Here is a 27312-nt window from a genome sequence, read left to right as displayed (position 1 = left end):
ACTTCGTGAAATGACTCGATTTAACCAAACTAAAATCCGTATATTAGTTGAACTATTCGTCTCTAATTGAAATGACAGGACATTCCTAATAGTAAAGATATCTATAAAATAATTACAATAGTCCTTAAATCCTTTAAGGGTAAGTCATTGACTTAAAAAAATAGGGGTAACGGAAACCCTTGTAATGTCTTGGTGAAGCCAAAACTTTCCAACTTTTGTGTTGAATTATTCGTATCCTTTTTAGGATGTGCGGACATTTGATAAATATCCTGTTGATTTAACTATTCAGAAGTACTCTAATATGAATTAAAACCCATTATTATCCCTCAAAGATTAAAAAATCCTAATTTGAAAATTATTTGTATGAACGTGCATGTTCAACTTGAACAGTATTTCTTATGACCCCTGTCCCACTAAATATGGAAGTAATGCTGTTTTTCTGTTTTATTGAAATAACAGTAAAATAAATTTTAATACTCATGTACTGCATTAAAAATTTTAAAGAAATAAAATATTTTATGAATTTAAATTTTATTTTAAGAAAATAGGGCGAACTCTTAAAATAGGACACTTTTACTCAATTTTTTTCCTATCAGGAGCTTCTCTTCAAATCTTTTTAAAACAGTGAATGTTTTATTATCGGTAATACCGAATTTCTTATTAAAAAACATTTCGAAAATAAAACTCATATCTTACCTTTGATTCGTTAAATTCGTTTTATTAAAGATCAATTTTAAACTGACAAATTTTGCAGCTCGTATTTTAATTTAAATCTTTTATTGAACTTTATACGTTTACTTCACGAAAACAGTCTGTAGTTAATTAAATAGTGGCAATTATATTTTCTTCAACTATTCTAGAAACTGTTTTAGATCGGTTTTGCTTCACAGCACTTGAAGTATTATTCGTTTGCTAAATTTCTAAATTAGGGTTGCCAGATAAAACATGCAGGATTCTCAACAGTTCAATTTCAATTCTGAATTGATGGAAAGAGCTTAACAAATATCATTACAAAAGGCATTAGGTTTGCCTTCACAAATTACCTGTTAATTGGAACATGGATGTAAGATGAGTTCTCAAACTTCTGTAGGGCACTGTAGTTACGAGGGTGGAGAACAAGTGCTGACTAACAACCATTAAAAATGACCGAAGGGCTACAATTCCAACTGGATTCTTCCAATAGAATGATTATTGGCATTGCTTATGAAATCTTGTCTCTGATTTGTCTCCGATAAGGATGGAATTCCTCTGAACAGTTGACACCGTAGGCAGTTATCAAGTCAATCATGGGGTTAATCATGACGAAAGAAAAGAAAATTCTTATTGTTTAATGACTTTTACTTTCATTTTAATTTGTCATTTTGGGCATATAAGCTTTTCTCTGTTGGGATTTTATTCCTGATCCTGGCAATGTTCTCTTCACTTGATAAATCTCTCGGTTTCTTGATAAAATTTTTGAAGTAAAAAAAAATACTTCTGCGGCAACTTCACAAAAAGCGAAAGTGTGGCAATTTTGAGCTTTTCTTGTCTCATTTGTTTCTTTTTTTTCAGTCTTGCTGCAAGCTTCAACGTTGATCATTTAGTAGCCCAATTTTTTCAATGACTTCAAATCCACATCCCCATAGTAATCCTCACTGAAAATACGTACAAAAATTCTTTTAGATCTGTGGTTGATTGGAATTGTGCTTTAATTAAATTCAGTGGTACTCAGGTACTCTACACTACCAAGATAAATGAATTAATGATAAAATTATGTTGCTTACCTACGGAATTGAGATTAGGAGGGCATATTGGTTTTAGAGATAGAGAAATTTCTTTGGGAACAAAAATGATAATCAAGAAGGTTGAGATAATCAACTAATCATAGAGGTGTAATACAGAAGATGCTTCAACAAAAGCCTTACCATTACATAGTAAAAGAATGAGGAATAAAAAAAAATATGTATCAATGTGAAAAAAAAAATTATTTCATTCCCAAGTATTTGATTATTTTGTGAATGAAAATTTCCTCCCACAAGATTACAACAAGAAAAACGATAACAAGACATTAAGAAAAATATTACAGACAAAGAGGAAGAAGAGTTAGTGGTCAATGACTTTAAGACATTATTAAAGACAATTAATAATAAAATGAAGAGAAAATTCGAGATGTTTTATTTATTTTGTTTTTTTTGTTTATTAATTAAAATATTATCATGTACGACTTTTTTTTCCAATGCAATTCTCCATCATTGTTTTAGTGTATTTTCTTCTTTATTTTTTTCAATTTCCATCTCAAGTATGTTCAGGGTCTTTTTGTGTCTCTGAATCACGTGTAAAAGTGTTACTGATCAATTATTTAAAAAAAAAACTGTGTTTATTGTGTATAGTGTATTGTCTACCAACTAAACTTTTTCTTCATACTCGTCTCTGTGTCTCTTGTTCAACAGTGATGTTTATTTTTTCTTTTTTCTTTTATTTATTTTTCACCAATTTTTTTTGTCTACATTTTCACAAAAAATGTTTCATGGATTGAAATGAGAAATTTCTTCTTTTGTTTTTGAGTTTAAAAAAAAAGTTCCAATTTAAAAAAAAGAGGAAGGAAAAAGTAATCAATAAATAAAATTAATTAAAATATGTTTTTTCGACTTTAAATAGGTATCTCACAAGTGTTGAGTGTCATCAAAGTATTTTTTGTGTATTTTCGAGTATTATAGAATTTTTTTCTGCAACTAAATTGACATTTTGTGAATTTTTTTTCTTGCTCTACAATTACTTTTTATGCGAATTTTTCTCTAACAAAATGTTCTTCAATAAAAAAAATTAAAGATCTAAGATTTATTATAAAAAAAACAGTCTATAAGTTTGTGTTCTTATTAACGTTGATTCATGTTAAATTAAAATTTCCATTACATTTTTTTTCATTGAGACTTAAAATTAAATGTAAGAAAATATGTTTTTTGTTTTTTTTTTATCCAATTGGTGACAATTCTCCAATTTCAACAATCAAAACGCAAAAGTTGCTTCTTTTATTGTCTGTGGACATCCCTAGAAATTTGTAAGGAGGGAAAGAAATTTAGGGGAAGGTATCAGGAGAAGAGATTTGAATTTTTTTTGAGTTTTGAAAGGCATGAGAAAGGGAGAAGAAAGGAGGGAAAAGTTTGTAAGAAGGTGGTTGAAAAATTTTGGGGGTGCCTGATGGAGGCACTTAAGCCTCCTTGAGTCCTTGTGGGCGTGGCTTGCTGTTAGTCTTAGCAGCTGGACGTGGTCCATCTTGATTGAGTCCGGCCAGCAATTCACTCTTGCGGATGCTCTTCAAGTCCAGATCGCCATAATAATCTTCACTGCAATGGGTCAATGAGAAGAACAAATTGGACGACGCGATTCACAAAATGTCACAAGATCTTTTAACCCCTTTCATGTCTTGCCATCAGACTTTCCATCTTTCCCGCCTCAATCTCTTCACAATCTTCTGATTTCTTTCTATTTTTTTTTTTTGTACAAGTAACACAAAAAATGTAAAAGGTCTGCAGAGTAGGTCAAAACACTTAACCCTAGCATATGTACAAGGAATTTCATCCTTCTCCAAGTGTCTTTGGGATTTGAGACATGTGTCAATTTAGCATGTGAAGATTAGACACAGTGAGTTAGGAAACACAGAAAGATATTTTCTTTTTTTTTGTTTTGATGTTAGAAGAACCAGAAAGCCAAAAGAGGTAAATTTTAGCACAGTTTCAGGGGCTAAGTATAACACATAATTGCATAATAATATTCAAAATGATTTTGAAAAGTAAGGCCAATGCGGTAGAATTTTGTGCGACAAGCCAATTAATAATGTGCAAATGTCTGAATATCTGGCAACACTTACCATCCGGGAACTTCTTCGGGATCCTCGCAGTTGCCAGTGCCATCGGCATCACCAATCTTGAAGACAGTACCAATTGGACATCCGTATTCGCGGGCAACACCCTCGAGGCAGATGTAGTACTTGCGGCAATCATCAGGGTGAGCGTGTCTCGAGAATGTACCGGAATTTGTAATTTCACCCGGGGCAGGGCAAGCAAATCCGTTGGCAACTTCTGCAATGTCAACAACAGGTGAAATAAGTCAAGTGGAACAAGTTCAATAGCCTTGGATCGGGGTGTTTACTGAAATTTCGTCAACTTGATCATTTCAACTTGGCTTGGCGTTACCGACTTATGCTATGTCTTGAAATATTTTAATTAATCTTGATTTACAAGGTTTAGATCGGGCGCTAAGACTTGGTTGATACAGTGTGGAAGAAATGGTTATAAGCTCAGTGTTTTACGAAGGTCATGTCAAGTTCAATAACGAGATTGATTAAAATTTGTCAATCACATTTTATACGCTTAGAGGGAGGTGGGGCTACTTTGAGCTGTGGCTACAATGAAAACGCTATTTCTCGCATATTTCTAATTTAAGTTTGACCTACACTGGTAAAAATGAAAGGGTCACCGATGAACCTTTGAAAGGGTCACTGTTTTGACACCTATTTATCTCCGGAATAAACAAATAAAAACAATGTAAGTCATCTTTGGTGTTCTATAATCGTTCTATATGTTAATCTATCGTGATAAATATACATACAAAACTTAAAAAAATTCAAGTGAACCTTTCAAAGGATCAAACATGATCCATTTTTGTTTAAAAGCGTCAACTTGACCCTTTCATTTTTACCAGTGTAGCTATAATTTAATTTAGGTCTTTAATTGTTCTGTCTATCTAAATTACATTACGTTGAAAGCCAGCTTCAATGTAGCCCCACCTCTCCTTATCTTAATTTCATCTTATTTGAAGCCTAAGCTTTTCTTATCTTGCTTCACAAAATTTAGAGTACGATATTTACATTAGAAGCTCGTGGATTCAGTCTAGTTCAAGAATGCCTTAACTTGTAAAAAAAACAATTTTAGTGACTAGTGAGATTTGAAAATTTATTAGGTCAATCACCTTCGGTATTCAGTCATAAGATTCCAAATAGACTCAAACTGATCCTCAAGAATATATAGTGTTTAAGGTTTTGATTAGTTTTTAATTAAGTTGGTAAGGTCTGATAAAGTCGGCAGGGCTCTCTCGACTAAGTTTGAAATCCATAAACGATTTTCAGATCAAAGATTTTTACACATAGGTCCAAATAGACTTGGTCTAATGCTGGAGAATAATTAGCCTGCAAAATTAGGTAATGGGTATTTAGAGACAGGCTTCGTATCACCAGGATTACCGCTGAAAGGTCTTTTGCATAATTTTTTTCATAAAATTGGAATTAGACAAATAAAATTTATGCAAGACCCCCAGCGGTGATCTTAGTGATCCGAAGCCTGCTTCTAAATCTTTCCTGCCTAATTTTTCCAGACTAATTATTCTCTAAGTCTATTTGGGCCTTAAGGTAATTCTCAAAAATTCCTTCTGTTTACAAGATTAGAACACTTTAGCTATATGCAAAAATCCTGGAACTTAAGACCGCTTAAATCTCTCAAACTTAGTCGAAAAGGTCCTATCGACATTATCAAACCTTACCAAATCTGTTAAAAATTAATATTTATTCGAAATTTTAAGCTCTTTGCTTGAGTTTCTAACAGAATATTGTATAAATCGAGCACTTAATACTGCAAATGCTCTCGTTTTACAAGGTTTTAATAAAGCATTAGATCTTTCTAATTAGGCAACATTTGCCTAGGGTAAAGTGGTACAAGTTGGACAGGGATTTTTTTCTTAATAAATTTAGTACTTCATTTTTATTTGTATATTTTTAATGCTTTAGTTTTATAATTTGGTTCCTTGTGCTTAAAAACTAATTTTGTAGTGTATTTATCAAGAAAAAAGCCATGTCCAACTTGTACCGGTGCGTTGTCCAACTTGTAACACTATGCCCAACTTATATCACTTTACCCTATTTATTAACAATCTCATAATAATTGAGATTCTGGGACAAATTTTATTTTCGGATAACAGTAGGGTTATTTATCCTTCAGACTTTTAAAGTCAAGTGGTCCTATACTCTTTTAAAATTAAAAACCGTAGTGAATTAATTCAAACATCATTAAGACTGCAACCCCTGCAATGGACCTTGTTTTAAAGGAGATATCTAGATGGGTTCCTAACATCTGTAGCAATAAGTTTGATACCTTATTCTCGCACTTTGCTAAAATTTCGAACTAAATTTTATACTTAAATGAAATATATTCAACAAATTAATTAATTAGAGTTATTTCTTTAAATGTATCAAGCATTAAATGTATGTACTAATTTGAAAGCCCTATTCCAAGACAACGGGACCTAAATATTTAAGGATTTATATTTTAGTATTTAATGTTTAAAGCGCTCCAGAAAAACACATTAATTTTTTCAGTATTTTAGGAGTTTAAACTTTGAAATATTGATATTTAAAATATTCCCATTGAAAAATTTATAGCATTTGAATTTATTTCATAATTTAAGTGCTAAGTGGTAACTTTCAGATTTATGATAAAATCATATATCATCAAGATCTGATTAATTTTAATTAATAATGCTTAGAGAATAATTAGACTTTATTTTGAATATTCTAGATAAGAGGAGGGTTATTAAAATTTCAAGATTAAGCTCATAATCTCTAAGTGCACTCTCACATTTGTCTACTTCAATCATTTTGATTTATTTATTTATTTAAGATCTCTGCTTGACTAATAATTTATCACATAACCACACAAGCTTGATCAAAAGACACTCTGATAAGTCTATTTAGACAAATATGGTTCAAGATGTCGTATTCATAATCTAAAATTTGTCAAAATACCTCCTCAAATAATCATTTGAAATTCCTATTTTAGATTTATATTTGAATAAAAAGTTCAGGAATAACTATCGGAATTTGATTATCACATATCCAATTGAAAGTATATAAGAAAAATCCATTTATATAAAACATGATAGAGACAAGAAATGTCCACATAGATTTACAAACATTTTTAAAGATCGTCATTTTAGAAACAATCCTAGGAATTAATGCTTTAACCTTAAATCAAATTTTCTTGAGTTAATTGACATATATTGCCATTGGATATCACTCATTTAATTCGGCGATTGGTTGGTCCCAGGTTTTGCCCCTAATTTAGAGATATGCATTATCAGAGATCAAAAGAAAATTGCCTCCCAACTTGTTCCGAAATAGAGGGAAGTAGAGTACCTTTGAATTAGGGCAGCTTTAAAATCGGGTTTTTTCTCCTATTTTTAAATGAAATTGAACCTTATCATAATTGGATGAAGAACTGGCGTGATGTGTATTGATAGGGGACTCTCCGGTGGTGGCCAGTGGATTTGAAGTCACTTTACAAAGAAAAACACTACTTTAATCTTTTCCCAGAGCTTCCGGTCCTGGATGTGGAACTTCTCCAGTTTAGTCGACCAGAACCGAAAGCTCAGGGAAATATTGAGGAAGTGTTTTTCTTTGTGAAGTGACTTCAAATCCACTGGCCACCACCGGAGAGTCCCCTATCAATACTTATCATAATGTAATTTAACGTCGCAATTAGTATGTGGAGCTAAAATATATCACGATAAGGTCCAATTTCATTTAAAGATAAAGAAAAGAGCCTAATTTCAAGAGTGCCCTACTTCCTCCTACTTAGACGAACTTCTGACTAGGAATCTATAACTCGATCTCTGAACGTTTTTAATTTTTAAAAGAAGAGCAGTAAATCTTTACTGACATATAAATCCGCAAATTCCGCGTTAAAATCGTGCCGCTCTGCCGATTTTTGTTAATGAATAACACATGTTCAACATGCCGATCTGTCGATTTCTTAGCAAAATAGTGCCAATCTGTCGATTTTTATATTCAGATCGACACAGTTCGGCCGATCGCAACTCACGGTTCACTCTAAAAGCCACTTATTCACCCCTTGGCTAATTACACTGATAAAGTTCACTTCAAATTAAGGATCATCCATGGGAACGCTTCGAAAACAAACACTTCCTTATGGTGCTAGGTCGGGAAACGTGGATAATAAATATCCTAATTGTTATACGAAGCCTGCCTCTAAATCTTCACTGCCTAATTTTTACAGCTTAAATATCGAAGATCAGCCTATCTGAGTCTATCTGAGCCCTAAAGCAATTCTCAAAAATTGCATCTGTTGAAAAAAATTGAAACTTGGAATAGTTTAGCTATATGCAAAAATAATAAATTTTAAGATCTCTTATGGCTCTCAAATTTAGTAGAAAAGGCACTATCGACCTTATCAAAGCTTACCAAATACCTATACGGTTTTGGTAAGCGTTTGGCCTTCGATTTATTCTCCTTCTGAACATTTCGGAGATTTTTCCCGCTGTCCTCAAATATGGTAATTTTGGAAAAACTGGCAACAGTAAGAAGAAATCGACCGGGCTTGGAAAATTCGGGTACAGTAGTACTACTGATGGAGATCGCCCTACAAGGATTATTCTTGTTAAGGGTACATTTACGTATTTATGGATCAAGATCAATTCAGGAAGGAATAAGCTCTCCATGCCTAAAGACTTTTATACATATACACATCGAAAGGCATGTTCATTAGGCTTTAAATATGAACATTCATCACCTCCCACTTAGAGGACTAGGGGAAACTGGGGCACCACCAAACACGGGGTACTACCAAACACTGCGATTTTTTAATCATTCGACTTCAGAGGACAAGACTTACAGAAATTTATAGGCATTATAGGGATGCTTGTCTACTGAAGAAATGGTCGAAATAGTTCAAGTATTTTAGAAATAAAAATTAGTGTTTGTGCTACCCCGTGTTTGGTGGTGCCCCAATTTCCCCTAACCCTAGGGATAAGGCATGTTATGTACCCAAATCAGTCTTTACGGAGACAAAATAACTACAGGGATTTTAGCCGTGGAACCGATTCATCTTAGGACCTAGATCGTTACACTTAACGTTCTTTGAACGCCAAAAGTCGTCCAGCAAAAACTTTAGATATACCGGTAGAATCAATACTCACAATTTGAAATTCTCAATTTAAACACAATTTAGATCGGATCCATGAAAAAACGAACTGTTGATTTAGGATGCATTATGAGCCGAAATAGAAGTCTACCGGTTCCGAAAGGTAACGTTTCCGTATAGTCACCTAATCAAATCTGCGACGATGGAGGATCCTAATCGCACATCAAGCTTAACAGATTAACCGAAAAAATGTTTTACTCTTTGTAAAACGATCTTTATAGACTTAAGATTTGTGCTTATATTTAAACTTCTGTAATTTCTTAATGCACTATATTTTTAAGAAAATTTAAACTTGAAATAATAAAAGCAATTGATCAGAGAGATTTTCAAAAATCATTACAACTGTGTGTTATTGATAAATTAAAAATGCTAGAGGACGGGGTTACACTCCTATTTAGAATGCCATATGATATCAAAACGCCTTTGAAGCTTTAAGAGCTGAATCGATCAAGTAGCAATTATGACGGTCTTGAGTTTATTGCAAAATAAGTAATTGAACTCACCCTCGTTTTTGCACTCTGGCACTTGGTCAGCCCACATACAGACACGGGCCTCGCGATCGTAGGCAAGACCAGGTGAGCACTGGTATCTTGAAGCTTCGCCGTTCCAGCAGTTCCAGAACACATCGCATTTGTTCTCATCGGCAAAGATACCGTACAACCGTGGGCAGTGGTGTGTACCAATTGGTGGTTCTAAAAGTAAGAATAGTTTTAAGAGATCAAGATGGGAAAGTGGCAAGAATGTCAACACTCCCTGACTCTAATTTGATTGCAACTTACCGAGTTGGGTGCGGTCGCCGCAATCGACATTGTGAATGTAGTCGCAATTTTCTGTCAGGTACTTTGAATCAGATGCATCGAAGGCTAAGCCATTTCCGCATGTTTTGAGCTCGGCGACATTATTATCGCATTTCCAATATTTGTCGCATGATGTGTGATGTGGGTAGAAGCCAAAGTCATCTGGGCATTTGAAGCTTTCCTGGGCGGCGGCTGTAACAATGATTGCAGGAAGATGTTAGTCTTTGCCATTATAAATTCCAGATCAATTGTACGATAGACAATTGATAGCTTGAGTACAAGATTGTAGACGTGAAAGTTTGGAATCATGATCAAAGCTCAATCATCCGAATGAATGTTGATGTTGCCTTTCAACATCAACCGAAAGACAATCTCGTGATTGACCCAAATTTCCAAATGTCACCTCCAAGCATCTCTCATATGAGTATGAGATGATTTTAAATGAGCCTACACCACCTTAATTAGTCCCAGACGATATAGTGAAATTCAACCGACGTCTTGCATATCGAGAAAATTGGAATTCAATTTTTACGCAATTTGTCGTAAATTTTTTCTACACTTTGCCATTTCGCAGAAGAACTCGTTCGGTCCTCTCCTCAAGTGACTGGACAGGTGAGTCCATTGCGAAAAAAAAGAGACATTCCTCCAAGTCAGTAGAGCTCTTCACCAATCATCAACGCAACAATTAAAACCGTTGCAGTTTTTTGCTATTCGTAAAGTCCTCTCAGAAATTTTGCATATCCAATGACATATTGGACAATTCAAGTTCAACTAGAAGTTCGAGGGACGAGCAAGAAACTTTCATGGTCAATAATTGGATCGCCTTGTGCTTAAATTCTTCAATTGGAGGGGAAACCTCTCTTGCACTTTCCTCACTCTCAGCTTCTTGATGCTCATTGTAAACTTACTTGAATATCATGTTAAAATGCGGGAAAGTAATGAAATGGGCACTTTTTATTCCCAATGTTTGTCAACCAGTATAAGTGCTTCAAGTGCTATTAGCTATTGAAAACTTTTACTCAAAACATCGCGAGAAAATCAATAAGAAGCGAAGGTGTTCACATTCCTCGTGGTACACTCATAAAAAGCTCATTTAAAAGGCGTCACTTTGATCTTGTGTAACAAGTTACACTGAAGAAATTTGCTTACTCTTTAAGAACTGGTTTGTAATACTGGTATTTTTTCAAATTTTGTGAAAAGGACCTTCTTGAAATACAAAAAAATGTAAAATCGATGAATATTTTTCTAGAACTTTTAATAAAAAAACACCAGAACAAAAAAAATCTTTTAAAAGTCTAGTGTTTCTCAAGTGATTTATATCCAAATTATATAAGAAGATTTGTTTTCAACAAAATTCTGCTGACCAATAATTTAACAAACGTTTCCTACACATTTTTTTTCTCAAAAAAAGTTTGATAATGAAAATATAGTTTAAAAACACTTCTTTCAAAGTGATTTCTAAATAATTTGGCTAATTTTTGTCGATAGGGAGATGTGGGGCTTCTTTGAGCTGTTAGGCTACATTGTTATACGCTTTTTCGCATATTTCTAAAGAGAACTGGGTTTTAAGATTATGTAATATTGATAGGCAAAAACAATTGTGGATCTAAATAAAATAATTTTAAGGACTACCTTCATTTAGAAAGGCATTGTATAAATATAAGCAGTAAAAACTTAAAATTGAGCAGTAACAAAAAAATTTGAAACAGTGATATTATCGTTCAAATTTTGGCAATGGGAAAATAAAGGGCTTTTCATTCTATCTGCAACAATTTTAAATGTTAAATATACTGAGAAAAACAAAGGGTCGATTAACTTTTTTTCCTCGTAACTTTATCACTTAAGGTGTAAAAATATATCAACATTTTTTAATGTTAATTTTACACCTTTTTAAGTGTAAAATTAACATGAAAAAGGGTAACTTAAACCCATAATACACCTTAAAAAGCATAATATTTACACCGATTTCTGATCAATACTGCAGGGTAAAATTAACATTTCCGGAATGTTATTTTAACCTTTTCGGATTTCTCTCAGTGTATAAATTAGACCTATTTTTGTAAAGATTTAAGTTTTTACTGACCATAATTAAAAATTTACTGCTCATTTTTAATTTTTTACTGACCATTTTGAATTTTTTACTACTCGTTTGTTTTTTGCCATTTAGAAATAGGCGAAAAAATCAGATATCGATATAGTCCCACTGCTCAAAGTATGCCCGCCTCCCCCTATAGAGTTAAAACAGAGTAACGCCCAACGCAGAATAAATTTTGTTTGTAAACATGTTTACAAAATTTCACATAAGAGAGAGAGAGATGACTAGATCTAGGTTCCATTCGCTCTCATTGAAATGTCAAAAACATGTTTACAAAACAAAAGTTATTGTGCGTTGAGCATAATTTTAAAATGAATAAAAACAACATACTGTTAATCGAATTTCCGATTTAAAACAATATACGTCTACGATAAAAGAAATTTAAAAAAAAAATAGAAATAAATCTGAGACTTAACGGAAAACTATCCTCACAAAACTCGTACAGTTTATCCAAGACACAAACAAATAATATTTTGTTTTTTTTACTAATATCTTGTTATATAGAAAATGCAAAATTAATAATCTAGTGTTTTAAATGATTTTAAAAAATTCTTAGTTTTTAGATAAAATTGATTGTAATTACGAAACGGATTTGATGGCTATTTTAATTCTGTTCTTAAGAGCTTTGTCATTGTGGAAACCCTTAAACACCAAGAGAGATTTCAAAGCCAAGGATGTAAATTCATATTACACTTATTTTTAAATACCCGTAGAATTGTTTAAAAAAATACGCGTAGAACCTTATATGCTAGATAAATTTACGGTTTAAACCGAGAGCCGGCTTAACGTAGTTATAATCAAAATAATTATTGGACTATATTTCCATCAGTTTCCCACTAAACCGTCTCTCGACTTAAAACATAAGTCTATCTAGGGGGTCTAGGGAATTAGAAACTTTTAGAATGTTAAACAAAATTTAGGTACCGTTTTGAATTTAAAAGTAATCTAGTATTGGGCGTGTTGCAGCGTTAGAGAGTGACCGCTTTGGATCACGAATAGGTTCAAGGGGTGGGGAAGAGGCTCTGTCCCTTAAAGAGACGTAGAGCCACATAAATAAATAAGTGAGTACTAAGGTTAAAATATTTTTTGAAGATTCGTGGAACTTTATATTAAAAATGTTCAACTAATGATAAACTCCATGAAATCTAAATTCCTGAAGTAATACTTACTTCAGTGATAATGATAAGTTATATCAATAAAAGAATATATTAAAGTCAGTTAAGATTAGGATTTAGTTTTGAGCCTTAGGTAGTAGTCGTGGTAGTATCATTTGTATTCATAAATGTTCTGGATTGTCCATGGAACTAAATTATTTCCTAATACATAGTGGGGTAATTGAGAATCGAACCTAAATTAAATTGTGAAATTTCCTCTTTTCTTTTATATGGGCTAAGGAAAACTACCACAAAGAAGATCTCTTGAGTGTAGGGCTTGTGTTTTGTAATTGTTTTCCTTTTCTCTTTGCCCGATTAAAATACAGAGAAAATCTCTAAATTATAACTCAGGTCCGATTCTAAATTACCCCATTGCACTCAATTACATTTCAAAGAAAATGTTTGATCATTCACTAGTGATTCACTAGATCATTATGATCATTTATACTATGTATGATCCCTTTAATTATTCAGAAGAGGGCTTAAAACTCCCGAATTTAGACTAGCTTTACTGCGTAGGGGAAAGTACTCTCCCTTCGAACGTTCATACCTTCGAATAATGTCAATTTTCTTTAAGTTTTCCTAAGAGACTTAAACATTTCTATTAAGCATAAGTTAGCTTATTATCGATTATTAATAATTATTTGACAATCATGTGGAAATCTCTTAGGAAAAGTAAAAGAAATTCACATTATACGAAGGCATTAACGTTCGAAGGGACAGTACTTTCCCCTACCGCTTTTTCAATCGCCGTACTAGTAAATATAAAAGAATCAAATTGATCCAAATTTGATCTTTTTGTATAGGATGGATCAAATTTCAGACTTTGAATGCACATTTGTCATAATAGACCATGTTAATTTGATCTACCCTTTACAAAAGGGTCAAATTTTGATAAATTTGATCCTTTTATTTTTACCAGTGCACCAATAGGTAGAATAGGGCTCATATGGGCGTAGAGTCTGATCCCCTGCTAATCCAGTGGAATACGGTTTTGCAGTCCGAGCAATCCTCAATCTAGAAAAGGGCTTCAAGGTTCAATGAAGCCGAACCATTATAGGTGTTGCTTACTTATAGTTAATAACGCTAGCACGACAATCTAGAGAGGAGCTAGGCCTTCTCGCATTATTTTTTTCTCAATCAGGGATGGAATTGTTAGTCCCATGCCCCTTGGAATCAAGCACAGTGAAAAATTTCTGGTGACCGAAAGTGGATTCGAACTTGGGACTTGGAACACTTACATCATATTGCGAGCGCTCTGTGACTCATTGAGTACCCATTGAATGCTGATTTAAAGAATTTAAGTTAAACGATAACAAACAATACTTTTCCTTTGAATTACGTTAAGTTTTTTCTGGGTGCAGTCACCACAAAGAAAGCAGAATATCTCTGAGGATCACTCAGACAATGTGTTAGGAGATAAATCTCTCCTGGATGGTAACATGAAGCCTCTCCTTGAGCTTCGTCGTTGCATCAAAAGAATGGGTTGGTATTATCGTTGGTGCAAGGAAAGTTGCAGAAGAGTCAACCACGAGGGAGATGCTCTTCTCATTCAACGTTGGAGGTGAGCCTTTGTGTCACCTTAGTGCAAAATGGGTATTTTATTACAATAAATCAACACCAAAGAATTCACTGAAACTAATTTATCACCATGGTAATTTAATATTTTACCTCAAAACTTTTTCATATTTCTTTTTTTCTCCATCTTCTCTTCCTCTCCTGCAGACACTCATTGCCACTTCTTTCAGTGGGTGATTCATTATCTCAGCGCGTCTCTTCCCTGGGGGGTTATACGTTTTTCCTTTTTTTTTTTAAGAAATACCCCATCCCTATCATGTTGTGGCATTTCCAGCGAGCCATCCATGAAAGGTACATAAAAAAAATCCCCGTGCTTCAATTTAACTCATTTTTTCGCACATCAACTTTTTTTTTTACAGCAGTTCAGAGAATCATCCGAAAGATGATCATCCGATGGAATTTATAACCGCACGTAAGGCAATTTTTTCGGCGATAACTCTCATCATCGCACAAGTAATCGGGCCTTTTTACAGCCACCGATTTTGGAGTTTGGGTGAAAAAGCACGTGAAAATTTCGTGATTAAATTACATCTTTTGGTTGTATCTCACATGGAGCAGTTGTCGTGTGTACTTTTTTTTCACCTCTCTTTTCTCTTCTGTAATTTTCGAAAGTGAAAGTAAAATAATAAATAAATATACATAATATTAACATCTGTGTGTTCGATTTATTCTTATGCGATGGAGTTCGGCAACTGGTTGTACCACCAACTACATAAGAGCTCTAAAACCCATGGCTTAGAGGTGTGGTCCAATCTCATGGAGATCACCAGCGCAAGGGACGAGGAAGACAAGAAAATGTTGGAACACAAAAAAAAAATCAAGACTTATCAGTGAAAAAAAATCTCAAAAGTAAATATGTTTGACAAATTTTTTTTCACCTCCCTATGCAAACAGTTACGATACTTTTTTCTTCACCCACCGGTTATGGTGAAATATTTGCAATCAATGATGAGTATTTGACAGGTAAACAATGGGTGGAAAGTGTAGACAATTCCATGGAATTGTAGACACAATAAATCAATTAAAGTTTTATTTTTCAGGTCAATAACTGCAATGAATTGCTCTGAGAATTGGAATGTATTATCGCAAAATGAGATCAAGGTCAAGGAAACTGTCAAAATTGACAGTTGACAATCTTAACAATGAATGTCAAGGACAATTTCGACTGACGGTTAGCTACTATTTTATTTTCAAGCTTTGTATACTTTGTACATGTAAAATTGTAAGTGGAATAAAATATTTCATCTCAATTGAATACTCTGATTGGCTAAAGGTAAAATGCGCTCAAAACTTCAGCCAATCAAACAACGTACTGAAGTTCAAATATTCAAAAGCCATAAATGACAAAATACAATAATGGTCAAATATTGCTATATAAACGTATTAAACTTTAATACTGATTTTATTACTATCGTCTGTTTGTATTTCGATTTCGCATTTTAATCTGCTTTTACGGCCACTCGTTATTGTTACAAACTCCAATGAATTTTACATAAAATTGGAGATTCAAAGAGAAATTTTAATCTATCTTTAAACAGAGAAAAATAAAGAATAAGAAAAAATAGATTTTTAAATATATTTCAAAAGAAATTCCAAATATTTAGGAGCAAAAGCATGTTATTTTTTCATCTTTTGAAAAAAAAAGACTGATAAAACTATTAAGATTACGATCGGCGAAATTATACAATTTTGGTATTATAAAATTAATAGGAAAGCAATAATTTTATTTATTTTTTGTTCATTTCCAACCACTTGTCATAATCGGGGTCATGGGCCTAAGATAGTCAGGTTAGCAGCCTAAAAAAGACTTGCAGCACTTCCTGAACTACTAGAACTACCTAACAAAGATTTCCAGCACTTCCTGCACTACCAGTACTATATAACAAATACTTTCAGGAATTCCTGCATTCCCAGTACTACCTAAGATGTGCAGAGCAATAATTTTAAGTTCTAAAGTTTAATTATTTCAAATAAAGATTTATGAAGGAAGTTATAACTAGGCCAACCCCTAAAACGGAAATAACTGAAGTTATTTCAATAACCTGAAGAGATCGATTTAATCTCATCAATCTTTCAAAAAGTTGAAACGATAAAGAGATATATTAAAAAAAAAACGTTCATTAGATTAAAATTTAAATTTGTCTGGGATCTAAGCCTGGTTTTTCAAACCCTATTGCCTCTTCAAAGAAAGTTTAAGAAACTTCTTTTATAGTTCCTTAAACTCCTAAAATTCACTCTCTAAAACTAATTCAAAATCAGAACTTATATTTTCTAAACTTATTTCAAACGCAAAATGAATATCTTAAGATACATTGATTTACAAAGATATGAAATCTCATACTTTTCAACTATAAAAGATTCTGTTTATATAATATTTTCAAAAAAAAAGTTTATAAGTCTCAGACCAAGATATAGGCAAGCAAATTAAGTTCTAGCGAACTCTAAAGTGTCATAATTATGACATTACTAAAACTTATATCGGGTTATTAAAGTATTTTTCAAATTTTCTTTTAAAATTTTGTTTAGTTGAACTCTTGTTCGTTTTAAGATAACAAAAATTTTGATTTTTTTACCTAGTTTATGAATCTTTGATTTTTGAATTTATAGACTAAGGTATCAAAATTTTCAAGGTCAACCAAGGAATAACCAATTCAAATTAATTTTAAAGTTTTACTTGTCAAATTAACACAAAACAAAAGAATTTGAAAATTTGAATAGTTAAAGCATATTTAAAAAAAAATACATAAAATTTCATATTCATCAGCAAATTTTTAGAAATTAAATCTGGAAATAAAATTATTTAAAATATCATTAATTATTGATAAAATTAAAATTATTTACTGCTCTGTTATAGTGCCTTCACACTATAAGCATTAAGCAATTTCCGACAAAAATTTCCTTTTTTTATTTGACGTTTTTACCTACAATGATAGGGGAACTTTTCTTCATTTTTTTTAATTGTTCTTAGTGTGTAGAGGCCTTTAAAGAAAATTTAAAAAAAAAGACTTATTTTACTTTTTTGACTTTTATACTTATTAATGTAAGTATTTTCCAATGCATGCATTATCTACATTTTGTTTTTTTTTTAAGTAATGTTCAGAAATTTTCTTAATTCTTTAAAATCATTTCTGAGTATTTCATGTTTTTATAACTTTGCAAAACATTTTGAATTTTTAATTTAAAAAAACTAAAAAAATGTAGAATTGAAACAAAAAATATCTTTAAAAAAATCTTATATCCTCAAGTAAAGCCCTAGACACACTTACGACTTAAGGAGAGAGACAGCTTAATGTAATTATAATTAAAATATTAATCAGATTACGTTTCCGGCTAAGTTTTTCGGAGAAACAGTTCAGTTAGTGAAAAACTGATGGGAATTTAGTCAAATCGCTGTTTTGATTATAATAGCGTTAACTCTTTCCGGACCGCAGCATATGCTGCAATACAATTTTACCATTTTTTAATCAAAAATATCTAAGATCAGGAATTAATTGATGTCCTACAAAAAATATCTTACATTTGGACATCCTTATAGTTTGTAGTTACCTACAAGAATCGGATTTTTATCAGTTCTGAATAATTAAAAAACATTGTTTTTCATGGCATATTCATGTACTTCTTCGGGTACTCAGAGTCCCATAATAGACGAAAGAGTTAAGTCGGCTCTCGGCCTAAGTCGTAAGTGTGTATAGGTCTTAAGTGTAAACTTATATTACACGCTGTGCAATACTTTACATGTCATCAATGAGCCAAACTTCGCATTTTGCCCCAAAAGCTCAGCCAAGCCAAAGTAATTGCAAGAGATTTGCTTGGAATTTCATGGCGTAAAAACACAAATGATGGAATTGTTGTAAAAGCACCAACAGTGGCAAGCTCACACAATTTCTTCTAATTGAATTTATTACCCATCATTAGCTATTACTGGCATGTGACTCAAGAGAAATGAGACAAGATTGCACGAATCCACTTAGAGCCAATTTCAATTCCGTTCAGGCGGGAGGTGTTGAAAAAAAAGGGTACAAAAATTACACGTAATAATTTCCAGTTGCATAACACTTCTTGATAAATTGGAGAAAATCCAACTAGGCACGAGCCAAAAACTATTTTGAAAAATAAAACAGAAACGATTGTTGGGGAGAAAGGAGATGTTGGGAATGATAAAAGTTGTGACCCATTAAAACAATAACCTAGTGATCTCCACTGGAGACTAGCCAAGAAGAAGTAAGAAGAAGTAAAAAACTCTAAACCCGTTTATCTTATTTCCATTCCGTCCAAAGAAATAGAAACAATTTTACCTTGAAAATGAAGAAACCACAAAAAGAGCAATTTCTTGAGAAATCACCCATCGTGCGAAGCTCGCGAAAGCAAAGATGCTCAGCAAATTTGCATATTAATGAGCACTTCCTTATGGCTAGCAATCTTCCAAATGTATCAACTCTCAATGTAAGTCTTATGTGCATAAATTTGCTCGTTATCGATTTGGATATTTTGTAATCTGACCAAACGACAAAATTGATTGTGTAACAGCCACGAAAAAAAAATAAGATTCAAAAGCATAAAATTTTTACCAACTCCTTCGGATGGTTTTGTGCAGAGGCGTTGAAAAAGTGTTGAGGAGACTAGGAATGTTGCAGACATTGGACGAAAAATGGCCCAATATGCAGAATTTCAGGTGTTCAACTGAGGGAATGTGGTCTAACGAGCCAAAAGATTTCAAAAAAGAGTCCACTTTTTTAAAAACTATTAATAAAAGTGGAATTTTTGAGGTATTCATGGATTATTTGAAACCACCACGTGGTTCATTTGCAAGACAATCTCATACGGAAAATAGTTCCGTGGGAATGTGAATAACAAATGAGTTTGTTTATCAGAAATTGAGAGATTTGGGTAAAAACAGTGAGTATCCAAGTGATGAAGTTTTATGGCAAATTAATATTCAGCGAAGGACGGTAAAACAATTCAGAGAAGTCTTAAAATGGTAACCGGTAAGTTGTTAACGGGCTTGGTATTTAAATTTCTGAATTATTCAAATATTTTGGATAATTTTTAATTACCAAACCTACCAAACAAATTTAATTAAATTAAATGGAAAAGACCGCTGAATTCACACTTATGCCAATTTGGTTTTAAACGGTTTTCATCCTCTGATATGATTCTTTAACGTAAATATAGGACAGAGAGAGCTGAAACAACTTCTAAAGGAAAAGTGAGAGAGTTTTTGGAAAATAAAACCAATATTAAAGATATAAAACCACCCATTTTAGCGATTTTAGCGGTTCAGAGATATGCAAAAAGCTATACAGCAGATAGTTTCAAAATGCAACAGCATAAAGCATTAGCCTTATGTAATTAAATAATTCATCTACATAAAATACTTTTCCCAATTTCGTTGTCTAATTGAATAGAACTTCAAAGGATTAAGAGTTTCAACCAATTAGAGAATACAATGAGAATAAAAATTTAATATCCTTAAAAAACATATTGAAAAGTTCAAATGTTTGTACTAAACACAATTTTTGTTACGAAAAAAAAATTTGTAATTGGAATTTTTAAATATGTTGCGTTAGAGAATCTGGAAATTAAAGTACTATGGTAGCTTAAACGTTTTTCTTATGAGAACCATATTCTGAATCTAGAAGTTCCGAATAGGGGGTAGTATCCCGAATAGGCACCTTTGAATGTGGAGCAACTTCGAAATTGAGATTTTTCTCCTATGTTTAAATGAGCCTGAGACTTATCATAATGTAATTTAACTTCTCAATATGTTTGTGTAGGCGAACTATATCACGATAAGGCTCAATTTTAATTAAAAATAGGTGAAAAATCCCAATTTCAAAGGTGCACCACTTCCTCTTCTTCTTCCTTTTCTTTAAGTTTTTTTAGTTTATTTAACTTCCGTAAGCTCCTAAGATTTTGGGCATTTTAAGGCTTGGAATTAAAAATATAATTCCTTAAAAGAATTTTTAGAAATTAAATCTGGAAATAAAACTATTTAAAATATTTAAAAAAATAAATATTTTAGCATCAGATTAATGCTCCTCCATTCCCTTGCGGCCATTGCCGTCTTAGCCTTATAGTTCCAACTAACTCCGAGACGGAAATGACGGAGGGCCCCTTATCTGGTTGCACGTTTTGCAATTTTCAGAGTCATTTCAGTCAAAAAGTAATTTTGGAAACGAATAAAAGAAAATGAAAATGCAAGTATTTCTCAAATGAAAATAAATTAATATCAAGATTTTCGTATCATAATAACCAACTTTGATTATTTTTGATTGTGCTTATGACAACGACGTAGGTTATAATATTAAATTGCCGAACATCTGATCAGACGAAATTGGCAAACTTTGACTGGCCTAAGCCTTATAAAACATATTTAAAATTCAAAACATACAAGAAAGAGAATCGTTAGGTCCTTGGAAACAACGCTGAGACGGCGGTGGACACATAAAGCGAATGGAAAGATTAATTTCTGTTTTTAAAATGAAATTCCGAGATTTCAAAAATTAAAATTTCATGCTATTAAATTTTTAGAAATAAATATTTCAAAATTTATCTTTCTGTTTTTTATTAACCCGTAAAAATTACAAAGTAGTATTTTCAAAAATACAAAAAAAATACCACAATTTAATAACATTTTTACTTAGAAACATATCATTTTAATCTCATAATGTTCGAATTTTAATTTATTTATTTTTATTTTTTTTTTTTAATCCTTTTCACTTCTTAAAACCGAGACTTTACAATCAAAGGATCATCTGAGCCACTTGCATATTTTTTGTTAATAAATAAATAAAATTAAACTATTTCTGGGATCTTACAAAGTATGGGTACATACTACGTAAATATGGGTACATACTACATCTACGTACGATCTAAAATCGTACAAAGTATGGGCACTTTCCTCTTATTAATTGTTAAATAAACGGAATTTGCTGAAGAAATTAATACAATATGATAACCTAAAATTTTACATTTTGAATTTAACCGTGTTGTTCATTTGAGGAACTTGACTGTAATTCCTGATCGATTTTAGGTTTTTAACGTATCAACATGAAATACTTTAAGGTAAGATGAAGTAATTTGGAAACACGTCTAGGGGAAAACACGCTACTTTCAGACAACTGAAGCTTCGAACAATTCAATTATTTCTTCTGTGTTCTTAATGGATTTGACTGGGACCTCTCGACATTTTATTTTTCCATACGTTTTTGCGTAGAGGCACTCAAGACTATTGGAAAGCTTTTTCCTAAAGAGAATTAACTTATCAGTCTGATATATTTCGAAATCGTGCATTAAAAGCTATCTAAAAATACATATTAGGTGAGATTCTTAACAATCTCACCTACTATAATCCTACCAAAATTTCATGTCCTCCGATCGCGCTCAAACTTGGCCAAAATGTGTTTCGCCACTTCCTGATCACGAATATATGGGGGGCTAAGTTACGTTCCCGGCCGGCCGGCCGGCCGTCCGGCCGCTCTTTGGAGCTTAATAGCTCCTAAACTAAAAAAGATATCGACTTGCGGTTTTCGGCAAAGGTTAAATATCGTATGAAAATTGCAACTTGGTGCATTGACCCCCCACCCCCCACCCCTCCTTCCGCCATTTTGAAGACCCCCCTTTTTTTGTTTTCTCAATAGCTCCGGCCCTATGGCATCGAGAGGGCTCAAATTTTAGTATGTTATAGCTGGGCCTTAGAGCTTTCCATCAATACCAAACTTAAGGTCCCCCGACCCCCCTGACCCGAGCTATAAAGGTCCAAAAAAATTTTCTTAAAATGGCCATAACTCCGGTTCTAATTGTCAGAATTTAAAAAATGAGGGCTTTTTGGAAAGCTCTCGTAAAATGCCACTTCCTCTTCTAACATCGCAAGTTCATAAAACCACCGCTAGGGGCGCTATTATTAAAAAGAAAATTTTTAAATCTTATAAGTTAAATAACTCAAAAATTCCTTATGCGATCGGGCTGAAATTTTAGTATGTTGTAGCCGTTGATTATACCTATCAAACAAAAAAAAACCTTAAGTCGATCCATAACCCCTGACCCGAGCTATAAGGGGTCAAAGTTCGAACATTGACCGGCCTCTATCTCCGGTTCTAATTAACATAGCGACATAAATTTTACCTTTTTGGTTTCGTCTCGATGAGCACTTTCAGATGGAAGTTCAAAAAGTCACTACAGGTGGCGCTGTGATAGCGTCAAAATTCATCGAAATTTAAAGTCACTTTTCTCAAAAACGGCATTGTGCAAGTTAATGAAATTTTAGTATGTTGTAGTCCAGTCTAGGACGTTTCCAAAATGGTGCGTAAGTGCGCTGTGGTTTCAATAGAACCGGAGATATGAGGGGTCAAAGTTCACAAAATTCAAAAAATCATATCTCCGGTTCTATGTGACCGATTTTGATGAATGAGGGCTTAAACGAAAGATCTCACCAAATACTACAACTTTCTAGAACATTTGAACTTCGTGGGACCAACACCAGGGGCGCAACAGTCGAAAAATCAATTTCAATATCACATAACCTCAATTATCTCGACTGTCGCTGAACCGATTTTGATGATTACTTCGACATAATTGTAGAGGACATTTGTCTCTACATTTCGTCCATACATCATTTTCCGGTCAGACTACGCTATCACTCCGATTTTGCAGTTTAAGTGTGAAAAAATTGATTTTTCCCATAATAACGCTTTGAAATCACTCAGATGCCAATTTGACTGCCTCTACTCCACCAAGACACTTAAAATAGGGGTTTTAAATGGAAAGTCCCACAAAATACAACAATTCTTTGATATAGTTGAAGTTCAACAAATGACTACTTGGGGCACTCTGATGGATGAAAAAACGAGTTAAGAAACAAAAAACTTCGATTATCTTGGCTTCTGAGTAATCGATGAGATCATGTTCTATGGAAAAATTATAGAGAACATTCTGGTCTACATTTCACCCATATAACACTTTTCTGTCAGTTCATCCAAATCCTTGATATTTTGGTTTAAATACAAAATTTGTATAATTTCACGAATTTTATTCAAGATAACTGAATGGCGTCTCCCAACTTCAGCTCTAAATCGAATTTACATGCACTCCGAGTTAGCTCACGTTAAGAATCTCACCTACATAAGCCGGTTAGGATTATCTGTCCCTTTCATAATGTTCGCTAAAGTTATACAAGAACTACGAGCAAATTTGTTTATATCGCGGTGCAATAGCTGCAAAATTTTTACAAGGAAAAGTGAAAAATAGCTTTACTTTTTATTAGGATGGGCCCCTATTTGACCTATAGCACTTTCAGGAATTTTGAGGCCCTGGACTAGCTATTAATTATAACATTATAATAGATCAAGATTATTTAAAACGTGTTGAAAAAAGTAAGTAGTTCGAAACTTGAGTCGTCTGCAGGTAGCGTACTTTCCCCTAATTCGGAACTTTGAAATTTTATAACAGTTTTACATGGTAAAAAAATCAACGAAGAAGTACTTTTTAATGTTAAAATCCCAAAATTCCAGAATAGGCATGATTCCGAATTATCGCATTTCACCCTACTACGGTAAAGCGCGCTAACTTCGGACGATTTATGCTTCGCACAAATAATTTTTTTCAATGTGTTATAAATGAATTTGGCCCTATAATATTATATTTTAATAGTTAGTCCAATGCCTCAAATTTTCAGAAAAGAGCTATGGGTGAAATCCATAAGGATTATACAGAAAAAATTGAATTGTTCGAAGCTTGAGTCGTCCGAAGGTAGCGGGCTTTCACCTAGTGGAAATTATATTTTTTTCAACTAAAAATCTAGAAACTGTTTTAGATCGCTTTTGTTTCACAGCACTTGAAGTATTATTCGTTTGCTAAATTTCTAAATTAGGGTTGCCAGATAAAACATGCAAGATTCTGTACAGTTCAATTTCAATTCTTAATTGATGGAAAAAGCTTAACAAATCATAGTGAAAAGCATTACAATAATCACCCTTGGTTTTGTAATATACACTAGTTCCAATCTTAATAATATCGTGCGTTGTATTAAGCATTAGGGATTTTAATTGTCAAAATCTTATAACACGACTCAGTGCATCTTTAAAGTGCCACATTGTACTGCAGTGAAACTCAAATTTGTTTGTCTCTTTAAACTCTGTAGTAAAATCTTCTTCCTCTTCTTTATACGGTTATTAAATTAAAAAGTATCACACAAAACAAAATGATGATATAACTCGTAAATTTGACATTGCAATTTCCTGTCAGCATGACACACATTTAAATTTCAAACGGTTTACAACGGTTTAGAGATATTTGCCATAAAAATCCGGAAATAGTCGAGTTTTAGTGGTTTTTCTGTGGTGGAACAGTGCTTGAGAGAAGACAGTTCAATTGGTGTTGAGAGATATCTCTCAATATGGGTTTCTGTGTGGTGCAATGCTGAAAATTTCACTTTTATCGAAAACCGGTCGATTGAATGTATCATAAGACACTTTACCATTTAAATGTCTACATTGGTGATACACTGCGGTGTCTTTTAAAGTCTTCACCGAAAATTATCGAATTTAGGTTTTACGAGATAATTTATGTTTTTTTCGAGCGAAGAGATGTGCGTGAGGAGAGGATGATATCGTGGCAAAAAGCTTCAAAATGTGGTAAAATCTGCAAATGCCTCTCTTTTGCTGAGTGCAATTAGGAATGCAAATGTGAGTCAATAAGAAAAGCTGGGGAGACAAAGTGTATTATTTTCATGTATAGCATTCAACTCACAAGTTAGAGCACGACTTTGGTTTGAAACTTGCATGACGTTATGAATGAATAAACATTAGAATTGTTGTATGTCGCGGTCGCATTTATTACTTTCCATTTCATTTTATACCCAGTTTTGCTCACATGTCTCTTCTGTTAGAGTACAGCGAACTCATATCTCCCCTATACTAAAGCACCAAATGCTTATAGGAGCTCCAGCACTTAGATTATAAATTGCAAGAGACAAAATATTTTACATAATTACACTTTGGAATTTATCTCTCTTTCTCACTCACGTGCAATTTGTCATTTTTCCGACTTCAATTCTTGCATTTTAGCTGCCGATGCAATAAAAGAGGGAAATAATTGAAAAATTGTTGAAGATTTTTTTTTCTATTTTTTTACATTTAAATTCTCTTCTCCCATGGTAGATTTCTCAATTGATCGAGGACACAGAGGTGCAGCAGAACTTTAATTGTTTTTTCCTCTTCAACATCCACGCCAAAAAAAGAACGACACTAAATTGAGGGAAACTCTCAATGTACCACCTCCAAGCGAAGTCTTTCGTGTCTTGGCAAAATCATTTCCAAACCATCTTCATCACCTGACGCACACGAATCACCCAATGCAAAGATACCCTCCCACGGTAGTCCATGAGCTACACACATTAATTTCAAAAAATATTACCATCTATCTGCAGAAGAAATTAGCATGAATTGGGTCCGATGAGGCGCCCAAGACACGAAGATGGTGTGCAAAAGGTAAAAATCGTGCCATAAATCCAACCACGTAATGCAAATAACTAAACAAAAAATATATCCATCAAATAATTATTAGAATTTCAGCAAGGAATTCCACTGCAATATTGTTAAGATATCGCTAAAATATAATAAATAAAAAAAAAACTTGTGAGAAAGAAAAAACAAACCATTTCGCATGAAATGTTATTTGAGGAGAAAGTTCGATGATTTTGCCGATGCAAAAAAAATGCCCAGGTGTAAAATGCAGCAAATTCCAAGCAAATTGACTCACCTCAATTTTTGGCCTTTTCGAAAATAAAGACCGAACTAAATCCACAGAGATTGGAGTCATCAAAGGAGATGAAATAGTCAATCTTGACACTGATCTCCATGGAGGAGACTCAAATAAAAAAAGTATCTCAAACTATGTCAAGAGGGTAATCAAATGACACAAAGCATTGAACATAAAACTGTGACTTTTTCATGCTGCCAAGAACTATTGAGCAAAAAAAGTCACTTAAATTGAATTATGTGCAAACTTCCAAGAGAAGAGTCTCATTTCTGCAGAATATCGTGAAAATTAATTAATCTCTTCATCTGAATATTGATTCACTCAACTACGACGTGTCAGAAAAATTGGTGGTGCTTTTTAAGTCATATTGAAAAAAAATACTACAGACTGAGGATTATAGAGATTGAGTGGAAAAATAGCAAGGTTTGATTTGGAAATTTATTAATTAAAAATTCTTCACCATTTACAGAAGAATTTTATAGAGACTTTGTCAGAGGAAGTAATACTGAACAGTTGGGTTCATAAGAACGTTTCTGTAGTAGCAGTACTGGTAACATACTCAGAAAAAAAAGTTTGTAGAAAAGGAGTTAAAGTTTTGTAGTTTCCATATAAAAAGTTACAAATGGAGGTAGAATGTGGTTCCAATACAAAAGTTTGTAAAAAGGTTTGTAGTTTGACAGCCGAATTTGTAATTTAGCATCTTTACAAACTAGGTTTGTACAGCTACAAACCTTGGAGTTAAAAGTTTGTAAGTCATTCAATTTACAAACAAAGGTTTGTTCAGCTACAAACTTTGGAGTTAAAGGTTTGTAGGTCACCTATTTTACAAACCTTTTGCTCTAGAACAAACTTATTTGTAAAGAGCTGTAACTGTAAATGAAATATTTATTACTTTTTTATTTATTTCTTTGTTTTTAGTATCTCAACATATAAAAAAGCGGATTAATTGGGTCCTCGGTTAATTT

The 27312-nt window shown here is 33.0% G+C and overlaps 1 protein-coding gene across 2 annotated transcripts in view; it reads right to left on the bottom strand.

The window, feature by feature from the left end:
- Window positions 1-1320: 1320 nt before the first annotated feature.
- The window catches only part of LOC129800046 (protein obstructor-E), a 37062-nt gene continuing 11070 nt past the window's right edge, over window positions 1321-27312 (bottom strand). The window contains exons 2-5 of one of the 2 annotated variants that reach the window (XM_055844405.1): window positions 9746-9955; window positions 9470-9658; window positions 3848-4058; window positions 1321-1634 (exon numbers count right to left, since the gene is read on the bottom strand). In XM_055844405.1, coding sequence (XP_055700380.1) covers window positions 1580-1634; window positions 3848-4058; window positions 9470-9658; window positions 9746-9955 — 665 coding nt within the window. In that variant the 3' untranslated portion in view covers window positions 1321-1579. Of the gene's footprint in view, window positions 1635-2142; window positions 3324-3847; window positions 4059-9469; window positions 9659-9745; window positions 9956-27312 lie in introns of those variants that run through there. The other variant, XM_055844404.1, reaches the window with a different exon arrangement.

Source organism: Phlebotomus papatasi, chromosome 1, assembly GCF_024763615.1.
Source record: "Phlebotomus papatasi isolate M1 chromosome 1, Ppap_2.1, whole genome shotgun sequence".
NCBI lineage: Eukaryota > Metazoa > Arthropoda > Insecta > Diptera > Psychodidae > Phlebotomus > Phlebotomus papatasi.
Note: the sequence above shows the minus strand (reverse complement) of the source record. Positions and strands in the feature narration are given on the sequence as shown.